General features: G+C 42.9%; 1 protein-coding gene across 1 annotated transcript in view; it reads right to left on the reverse strand.

The window, feature by feature from the left end:
* kirrel1b (kirre like nephrin family adhesion molecule 1b) overlaps positions 1 to 10710 on the reverse strand; it is a 76144-nt gene extending 65434 nt beyond the window's left edge. The window contains 2 exon segments of the mRNA XM_034152806.1: positions 4904 to 5118; positions 10664 to 10710. Of these exon segments, the coding sequence (XP_034008697.1) occupies positions 4904 to 5118; positions 10664 to 10710 (262 nt within the window).
* Between the last annotated feature and the right edge of the window lie 750 nt (positions 10711 to 11460).

Raw genomic sequence — 11460 nt, forward strand, 5'->3', positions numbered from 1 at the left:
TACCGGGAGTTTTCCCGGTGGGCCGGCACCGAAGTGGGCCGGTCGGACAATTCACTAGCACCCAAACTCCCCCCCCCCCCGTTGACAATTGACTAGCGGTACCGAGTTGGGCCGGTCGGCCGGTCGAGTTTCCCGGGCCGATTTTTAGTCCCAGTCCGCCCCTGATTCGAGCTAAGGCTTCATTTTGATCTCAACTACACACCTGTCAAATTTTGTGAGTCTATTTTACATATTGGGGCTCTATCACTGTGATAATATCAGTCCACAGATATAATAACCACCTGTCAAAACAGCTTCTTTGTTGTATTTTCTGTGACAGATGATGAGTCCAGAAAGACATTTTGCCACAATAACACAGACTCAATATAATACCGATATAATACTAGTACATTTGAAATTGTCCAACTGAAGTTCACAAGCACATGTCTTGCATCATATTCTGGTTCCTAAATTGTCTTTTTAAACATCTACATTCAACCCTAACCCTAAAGAGTGGGATAGGAAGCGAACACAGACAAGGACGGACAATCATGCAGATACATAAATCACAGAACAAATAAAAAATGTGTAAACAAAGAAAGGCAAACCAAGGGCAGACAGAGAAGCAGACAGACAGGCAAACAGAGAAGCAGACAGACAGACAGACAGACAAACAGACACACAGAAAGACACGCAGACAGACGGAGACCCAGAGAGACGGGGCAGCACGTGAAACAGGTGGAGGAGACAGACATGTGTCGCCATGGTAACACTGAAACCAGTGAGTTAAGGAGAGAGAGAGAGAAAGAGAGGAGGTGGTGTGGAGAGGGGGGGGGGGGGGGTTAAGCAGGAGAGATATAGGAAGCATGCCATCCCCATGGTAACACAAACGGAGTGATCCTGAGAGAGGAGAAGTGAGGCAGACACACACACACACACACACACACACACACACACACACACACACACACACACACAGAAAACAACACAAAAGGCACATTAAGAAAGTGGGAAACCTGGTTCTTCATATCCCAGCATCCCTCCCTCCATCTCCCACCTCCGAGCACTTCATCTCCAGACTGATTTACATCACCGCGTTTACGTTGTGTGATGTGTTTATGAGATGCCTGAGCTCGCTTCTATGTGGCCAATTAGTGCCTCCACCATGTCATTTATGATTCTCAGACTTTGCCAGAGAGCTGCAGTTTTATCTCTGCGAGGAGGAAGGCATGTAGTTGTGGAAAAACCCTGACGGATGGTGTGAATTATTACAGCTTGCGGCATTATTCTGGGTTGGATGGCGTACAAGGCAATCTGTTGTCTTATCATGTGTGTGAGACAAGGCCAGATTCCAGGATCATGGCTGAGCCAATTCGGCAAAAACAATCACATTCAATTGAGATAAAGCCTCGGTGGAAATCATGGAGCTGGGAAACTTCCCCAGAACGCTTATCAGACGCTAGTAATTACTCTTCAGCAAACACGCCAGCAGATTTGCAACTATTGTACCACTTAATCAGAGCATTGTGAAAGCAAAAAGGCTCGCGGCAAATGAGTCAAGTTGCTTGACCTGAATGTGCTCCTGACTACAATGACGATTATTGCCAGAAAAAGAGTCACCAAACACAGCCTGTGGATTCACACTGAGAGCTGGTAGTAGCAGCACGGTTTCAATGAGCTCATTGAACAGAATATCATGGGAAACACAAAGCTAGCAGCTAATGGCTAACAAGCTACTCCAGTTGGCGCCAAACGCTTTCAAAGCTCATCAAGAGCAGCTGAGCTCAGATGGATATATAACTTTGAGTAGCTTTAAAATGCTTTTGCACAACACTATAAAAAGTGAAATGGTCACATCAGTATAGCTTTGCTTTTAGTTTTATTTATCAAATCATTTCAAACTCCATCAGTATTCAAATAGCTCGCATGCTCTTCAGAACACAGATTGCCACCGCAGGTATCATTGAAAATTCCCTCTTTCCCCGACGTATTTACCATTGTGTCGGGTCATTAATGCACATTCAACTCATAATTACTATATTTCCAACAGCACTTTAAGGCGGCATAATTGCAGAGTGCGGCAGATGGCTGTTGGCTAACTGGCTTGCAGTTACGCCTAATGGCTATTTGCTATCGGTGTAAAACAGGCTAATGGTTCGCTGGCCAGCAGCTATAGCTTAAAATAGACAGCTGTCCTGTGTGGGCTCAGCCAGATCTGAAATGACTATGTGCTCCTCATTATCTGCTGCGGTGAATCCACCACACAATGATTGTCCATAAAAGCAGAAAGAGAAAGTGATGAACATCTTTTCCTGTCAGATGTCAGAATGCACTGGAGCTTAATTCCAAAAGGTTAATTTATGCAGAAAAACTGGACCATGTTTACGACTAATTATAACGGTTGTCCTCTTGAAAAATAATTATCCTTGTGAATTTGAGTATAACAAATGTAAATCATTAGTGATTGTATGTGGCTGCTGTTCAAAGCCAGAGTACGTGATGTGTATAGGCTGCACAAAAGAAATTCATGTTGTTTTTGTCTGCAGTTTTATCTCCCAACTCAATGTATATTCCTTTTCGAACAAGGAGACTAATTACAAGGGATTAAATAATTGCACGGGGAATAGGAAATCTTTCTCAAAACCTTTTGTTCCAAACCCCATTAATTTCACCCTGCTCTGTCTGCTGTAAAGCGCTTTACTTTATGTGAGCAGAAGAAATCTACCAGATAGTTTCTGTGCTGTTAACAAAACAGCATCTTACGGAGGCAAAGGCGCCGAAAGAGTTCAGTGTAAAAGAATCAGATTCAATTTAAGTCTGAAAAGTCATGCACCCACACTCGAGCAACTTACAGAAGAACTCTACAGAGGAGGCTCTTTACTGTATGTCGGGAAAAGTTTGATGCAAGAACACTACATTTTTTATCATTTAAAAGAAAAAAATTTATTGGGCTCCTAGGGTGCTTTGCAAAAACTCACAACAAACGATGGTAAAAAGTAAAAGAAGTTTGAGTCGGTAGGAGGAAATATACAAGAGTAGCATTAATACACTCACAAAAGAAAGCACATTCTAGTAGAAGATCTGCATTTAGTTAGGTAGGTGACTAAATTAGATATACTGTACAATTCCAAAATGCACACATTTGAATGACTTCTGATTAACATTGTTGCTCTGCAATGCACTGCACAGTAGACATTCCTAGCTAATGGCTAAAGACACAATGACAGCAACAAAGCTGCAGGTACAGCCCAGAAAATAAAACACAGTCAACAAAAAACTACAGCCAAGACGCCAAACCAGGCCATGGGCGTAAAAAGTAGGGCAATACCCCCTTCCCTACTTTCTACCAAGCCCCTACCTCACTTCTCCAAACAAAGCCATCAATTGATCTCAGCTTCACTCAAGTTGTGTGACTGCATCTTGCATATTTTCGGTCCTATCAATGTGATAATATCTGTCCGAGGACATATAAACAATCTCAAATCTCAGCACTTTGGCCCGACCAAAAATCGCTTTTAAATGTGCTCTATAAATAAACCTTGATTTGATTTGATTTGATTTGAAAGTACTCAAAACCATTTGTAGTCGCCACTGGTAGGGGTCAAACACATCTTGCCATGATCAAAAGCATAGAGACTCAGAAAGTGAAACAATGCAAAACAATTTATTGAAATTGTCTCACTGAAGTTCAGGGACTGCATCCTATCCTTGACCCCATGTGGTCATTTCAATATTTTAGATCAATTTGTAGGGGTATAAAGCAAAGCTCTTCATTTTCTGGTCAATAGAGTGACTAAGAATTGAAGTGGAACATATCGAGGTGCTTTCAAAATGATAAAAAGCCAGTTAATGTGTTTCAAGCACACATCCAGTAGAGCTGAAAAGAGAGCAACAGTAGAGGACGTTGCTGAGGAGAAGGACCTTCCACCTTTCTGCTCAAACTTTTGTCTGTGCAGCTCTTACCAGGAGAAACAGACGGAAAATGAATGCATGGATTAGCATAAGTACACGATGTATACTTTGAAGTGTGAAGCGACTTATCCAAGCATGCTATTCAATATGCAGCAGTGCCAGAAGCAGAAAGATATACTAAAAGAACAAAGTCTTTTGAGCTTTCAATCATTCAGTGAATGGAGCGCAACACACATTGACAGCAAATGACGCACATCTCAACACAGGAACATCTATTTTTTAAGTTTTTTTTTGTGTGTCAGCCCACACACCTGTAGCGTCATCAACACCCACATCACCACTGAAGACTCATGTCACCCTATCAACATACGCTGGTACTATTTTCAAGCACTGACGCCCGTCGACGATCCAGCGATTTCATCGTCTTCAAGCACATCCATGTTACTGTAGCATGACTACTTCTACTATCTGTCTGCTTTGTGCAACATCCTTTTAAATGACTGTCCTGTGTGCCAGGGTCCCTTTATGTTTTCCCTTAAGTGGACTTCTATGTCTAAACTCATCTTCACCGTATAATATTCCCTAAACTGAAGAGTAAACATCAAGGCTCGAACTAGACGGACTTGTTCTTTAGGTAAAGAGCTACAACTCTCAGCCATGGTGGTTCTTTTCTAGATTAATCAATTAATCATTGTTTGTCTATAAAATGCAAAAAAATAGAAAATATGTCCATCAGTTTCTTTCACTCCAAGGTGGTGTCTTTAAATGTCTCGTTTGTCATTTTTAAACCCAAAGATATTCAGTTTATTTCTTAATATGATCATAATCTGACACAGAGGTTTACACATACAAGGAATTTGCCTGAAGCTTAAAACAGCCATTTTAAAATGAAAAATTACTTCTATTGTCGAAATAGTTGGTAATGATTTGTTCTCTCACTTGACTATGTGCTGCAGCTCCACTATGTTATGAAGCCTTGTACATTTCATATGTGCACACACGGTTTCTATACCATCAGTGTGTAGGATGAAAGATGTGAGCACTCTGCCCCCACACGACCCGTGTCGACTCTTATTCTGGATCACCATGTAGCTCCGGTGCTTTGGGGGAAACAGATGGAGGCCTCTGTGGTTGGAGCTGTCTGAACTCAGGGACTCCCAATCAATCGTCTCCCCCTCTCCCTGTCTCCCCGTCTGCTTCTCATTGCTCACTCGTCCTCTCCACACACTGATGGAGGTCAGGTGTGGTCAAGAGCTGAGAATGGACAATCAGGCTGCAGCCGTAGCAAATATTATCACTGGAGCTCATATGTCTCCCTCTCTGCTGGCTCCATACTCTACAGCCTTATTACCCTGCTCACTCTGTCTTTATCTCCTATTCACAGGGCTGCGGAGTACGGCTATTTGATATCTAAACTCGCAGTGTAGGGGATTACAACTACATGATGAATCCCAGTAATACTCGACTACTTTGGTGTAAAGGTCCCTGTTGCCGTCCTACTAGGTGATGGAGTTAAGTGTATAAGGTATGTCTCCTTGTTTTCAAACCTGCAGGTTGGTAAACCGTCCTTTAAGAATCTAGGAGCGCTTTGAATTGTCAGTAAATATCTGCAAACTCTATGCCTCCTGCTCATAAAATCACATTACCTTGTTTTCGTTTACTACACTTTTCACCATCTGTCTGAAACCAGAGCCAAGTCTGCTCTGATTGGTTAGCTGGTAGAAGCATGAGTGTGACATAGTGATGTGACTAGGGAGAGAAACTCCCTCTGGAGGGAACTTGGGATTTTAGCCTTTGCAGACCATTTACCTGTACACAAACCATAACACACAACAGGTGAGGGAAAACCCCAAAAGCATAATAGGAAAATACTTAAGGTTTTAATACTTAAAGGACAAAAGCCTCGGCTATCATTGGAAGCATTGTGTGGGTTGAAATCAGAGCTGAAACATGATCAGAGTGAACGTGGGTTGCATTTGGGAATAAAATATCACAGAAAAATGTTAGCCTTGTTCCAGACCTCTGTTTTGTGCCAGATGCATAGACAATTGACCAATCAGAGCTTTGTGGAGGAACTAAGAATGGGAATATCATACTGTAGGTGGCTAGGAAGCTTCAACCATGACAACTAGCGACACAAAAAATGCCTCAAATATGTCATGAATCAACATCGCTGCACTGGACAATGTCAGTAAATTACAGAACGTATTCAATCACCATAATTCTCCAGTCTTATATTAAATGTACCTGCTCCTACAGCCCTTTTCACTATTGACTTATTTTAAGAGGAACCATTTGTTTTTACGGCGGCTCATTATTTGAACTGAATATGTGACCAGGACGGTTTAATAACCATCGAAGGTCTGGAGGCGCTCCCACTGACAGTCACCCCACATTGTTTACGCAGAAAATAAACAAGACTTTACAACCTGAACCCTGGCCGTGCCAAGCATCTCCTCCCATTTCCACGTAATGTAATGACTTTCACCAATGAGTAATGAGTAATTAATTAAATCTTTTAATTTAATCTGCCCCTCACTGCCCAATCACCCTTTACCCGCTGCAGTGCTGTAAATTCACTTTGCTTATCTCACATTTCCTTCCTATATGTAATTTTTTCTTTTAAAAAAAAAAAAGTTTCTTCAAGTCCTTTTTCTCCCTCTTCCTCCGTTGCTATGGTAACCTCTCTCTCTCTTTCTCTCTCTCTCTCTCTCTTCCTCTCCCCACTTTCCCCTCACACACTCTCTCCAGAGGCTGGTTGCATGGTTGCTATAGAAACAGACTTATTTAAAAAGAAGAGCTAAGAAATTATCTTTTTCTCCCGCTTCCTCTCTCTTTTTCTCCCTCCCTCCCCCTCTTCCTCACTTTGCCTCAATCACAAGCGAGCAGACCTACTCTTTTATTTTCCTTTGGCCCTCGCCGTACATTGTGGATTAGCACACACACACAGACACAAATACACAAGCACACACACACAGATACACACACAAGCACACACACACCTACAATCTCTCCCTTTCTTCGTCTCTCTGAGCTAAGAAGAGAAAACCCCTCCCACCTCAAACATACACACACACACACACACACACACGCACGCACACACACACACACACACACACACACACACACACACACACACACACACACACACACACACACACAGTGTCTTTTGTTTCTTGAAGTACTTACAAAATAGACGCACACTTGCTTTCTGTCTTTTTCCTCGTTCACACACAAACGCAAAATAGACACACACTTTCTTCCCACGACAACTCTTCCTCACCGACACAAACACACACATTGAAGTATTTTCCTGAAGTACTTAAAAAATAGATACTTTCTTTCCATGACACACACACACACACATTCTTTTCACCCTCTGTCTGAAACCAGAGCCCAGTCTGCTCTGATTTGGTTAGCTGGCCGGCTCTGTTGTGATTGGTCAACCGCTAAGAGATGTCCTGCATCTTGGCCTATGACGTACAATGTGTTGGAGCGCTAGCCAATAGAAGCGTGAGTTTTACATAGTGATGTCACTAGGGAGAGAAACGCCTTTGGATATTAGCCTTTGCAGACCATGTACATGCTCACAAACCATAACACACTACAGGAAAGGGAAACCCCGAAAAAGCATAATAGGGCCCCTTTAACCTAAAACCAATTCCTTTGATCTAATAATTGACCTTTTAAGTTCCTGGTGTTTTCACCTAAATGGACTTGATATTGTGACTGTACTGTATTTATGTCTTTCCAACATCACATTCTGCAGACATCATGTTTTTTGGTAAACGTATTGTCATCTTCTTTTTTAATATCCTGTTATTTCACATTCACACTGTCACACTGTCAGACACTTGAAATATGACACACCATTGTTGTTGTTATTATTATTTACACCTGTGTGAATAAAACCTGCTGTGAAAAAGGCTTATTAACAACCACACACTGCAAGGTGCAGCTATGCCAAAAACAAAAAGAGTTACAGTGTATCAAAAAACACACTCATTTCCTTTCCAACACAAATCTCAGTCTGACATGATCTCCAGCGGTGACGCTATAACTTCATTCACCGTCACGGACAGGAGAGAGCAGCGTGACGTCACTGTCTCCCTGAGCGCTGGGAGCTTATCTCCGCTGCACCCGGCATATCAGGCTTCACCGAGGGGAGATAGTGTCACCCCTACACACACACACACACACCACCCCCTGCACACACCACCACCTCCAAAACCCTGCTCTCGCTTCTCCTCGCCTCATCGAGCCTCGCCACGCCGAGCGGAGCCCGGGGTGTTATCAGTTCCTGATAGTTATCGACTTACATTAAAACATAAGAGGGGAGAGAGGGGGAGCAGATAGACAGACAGAGGGAGGATGCAAACGCAAACAGAGTGGGTGGTGATGGATACCAGCTTTCATCATCTAATCATGTTGTCCATCTCCATCTTTAAATCGCTGCTGCTCCTTTTATCACAGTTTAACATCCACCAAAGGAATATAAATAAAGGGGATGGGGATACATTGAGACTTCAAAAAAGAAAAAGTTGGTCGTGGAGCCCACGCAATAAAATCATTTAGTTACACAAGTTCAGTTTCTGATAAGGGAAATAAGTTTGGGAAAGCCTCCGTGGGAAAGATTGGAAGGCGCTAAATGTTAAATTAAGTGAAAGTGGAGCCAGTGGATAGTGGGTCTGTAGCGTGTGAAAAATTAGGATTATAATCGTCACACATTGGATTTTTTGGAAGAGAACGTATTAAATATATGACAAACTTTTCATTTAACAGCAGCTTTAGCTTGAGTAAGATATGTCATCTTAATAGAATTAGTAAGTGTCTGCTAAGACGAAGAGGAAAGGAATGGATTGAAATACATACGTATATCTGGCTTCACATAGTTCAGTATCAAACTATAGTATACGTCAACACTCCTCAAGAAACTCTAGGAATGTTTGTATTTTACTCATGTTAGCACACATATCAGGTAGTGAAGAGGGTAATGACGCACTAATAATGTACGTTTAAAATGAGTATGCAGCTTTTTGGCCTAAATGGAAGCACTTTCTGAACATTAAAGCATGTAAACATTTCACAGTAGAGGCACTAAATAGTAATATGAACCTGAACATGAGCTTAGTATAGGTCCCCTTTAACCATCAAGTGGTGTGTTAGCTTGACAATGATACAAAAAAAACATGTTGGCAACTCTGTATTACACATATGTTTATCTGCCCATATTACCTCATTTTAGTACCAACACAATACCTGGCTTTTGTGTTTTCCTGCGAACAATCAAATTAGCCCAAAAGAACATTAAAACATATCTACAGTAAGTAGAAGAAGCCATACAAGAGCTTTCCATCTATGATCTGTCTGCCAACTATTTGAATCAGATGAAAAACCACCTGATGGAATACCAGAAAAAACGATATTACTAATCTGACCCGATATTAATGATGGTGCAGTGACGTGGCACGGGTAACGTCCATTGATTAAAACGTTTCACTGAAAGCATTGCGTCCAAAACAAAGCCAAAATAGTCAATTGTCATATTTGATTAACAGTCACTCAAGCAATCACTTAATTGTGGGACACATTACAGTGTTACATAATATATGGGATAAGTGCAGACACACACACACACACACACACACACACACACACACACACACACACACACACACACACACACACACACACACACACACACACACACACACACACACACACACACACACACACACACACACACACACACACACACTCACACATCGATATTGAGCAGCATGCATAATCCAGGGCCAAAGACAAAAAGGGGAAACCTTGTGATGGGGATCTTGTAATGGATCAGATTGATTTAATTCACAGCGCCGGACAATTTCTCATTCTTAATCCTCAAGATGTCTCTGAATGGATTTTATGTGGGAGGCCCATTCAATTGTTCTCTCTCACCTCCACACACGAGGCTCTCAGACGGCGAGCGAGCGAGAGAAACCAGGCAGACAAAGAAACAGAGAGGGAGGCAGAGGGAGAGAAACATAAACTACCTCCACACTCAGCTTATTTGATCTCGCAGCCCTTTTTGTTGACATTTTTCCTCGTACAAAAGCCAGGCACTTTCATGCTCTTGCTGCTTCTATGCTTGCATTTCTTTGAAAGCTTCTCCTTGGAGAGGATGGCCTGCTTGGTTTTTCTTACTCCTCTTCCAAAAAAGCTGAGAAGGGTCACTCCTGGTCTTTTATCACTATTATTGAATACTCATGCCGAGAAAGGCCCACTTTATTTATCCTGGGAGATGAGGACTCTGTCGGGGGCGGAGCTTTGTGCATCGCAGCGTGCTGCTCGGACCGGCTGTGAAATATGTTGGAAATGCCTGGAAAAACTCCGGGGCTCTGCGCTCCCAGGAGAGTCCCATCTATAATAGGCCTGGCTGCAGACCCTCTCCACACATAAATCTCTGCTCCTCGACTCCTGCTGCTCCTTTCTGCTTTCTTCTCCTGCTCATCCTCCATTTCAACTGTCCTTCACTCCTCTGCCCTCTTCTTCCTGTAAATGTATTCTGATTATCACTATCTTCTCTTCTCGCTTTCCCTTTGCTCCAACACTTCCCAAACGTAAATCTGAGCTTCCTAACCCTGTTCCTTTAATCCCCATTCTTTTCTGTCTTCCAGTCTTTCCTCCATCGTTCTCTGCCGTGCGCGTTCCTCTCCCCGCCTTGTGCTTTCTCCACCATTTATTTCCCCTTTCCTTCCCCTCTTGCTTCCATCTGTCTCCACACCTTCTCTGCCCATCCATCTCCTCTTCGCTGCCCTCCTTTTTCCTCATCTTCCCTCTTGCTCCCCCCGAAAATATTCTACACCCCCCTCATCCACTCCTTCCTCAGCAAACCCAGCTTTTCTACCACTCATTTCCCCTCTTCCAAATATCCCTCTTTTCCCTAAGTATTTTCTCCTTCCTCATCTACTCCCCTGTTCCTCCTACTCTTCTTCACTCTTCCTCCATTTCCGTGCTGCATTCCTCCGGTAGCTTCTGAATCATCCTGTGTCCTTTTTCTTCTTCTCTTCCTCTATTAATGTGTCCCTCCTCTGAGCCCCCACACACATCTGCTACTGTGCTTTCCTCCTACCCCCCATACCTCTCTTTACCTTCTCTCATTCCCTCCTATCATTATCTCCTCATCCTTCACTCTTGTTACCTCCTCCACAATTCCTGTTGTCTCGCACTCCTAAGTATTTTCATTTACACCCCTCCTTTGATTACTTCTTCACTTCCTCTTGTACCCCTCGGCTGTCCTCCTTCCACCTGAACTTCTCTCTATCACGCAACCATCTGACCTTATTTACACTTCTGCACCTCCCTCCTGTGTTTCGTCTGTCCTCTTTCCATTGATGTTTCCTTTCCTTCTCTCTTCCTCCACCCCTCTAACCCTTTCTTCTGCCCTCTTACTTGAATTCCCCTCCTGATTATCTTTTCTTCTTCTCATTCTTCTCCCCACCATTCCTTTCCCTCATCTATCTTAACTTTCCTTCTATTTTAGTCCTCTGCATGTCCCCTCCGCCTCCCTACTCTCTCTCC

This window comes from Trematomus bernacchii, unplaced genomic scaffold (genome assembly GCF_902827165.1).
Source record: "Trematomus bernacchii unplaced genomic scaffold, fTreBer1.1, whole genome shotgun sequence".
In the NCBI taxonomy this organism is placed as follows: Eukaryota; Metazoa; Chordata; class Actinopteri; order Perciformes; family Nototheniidae; genus Trematomus; species Trematomus bernacchii.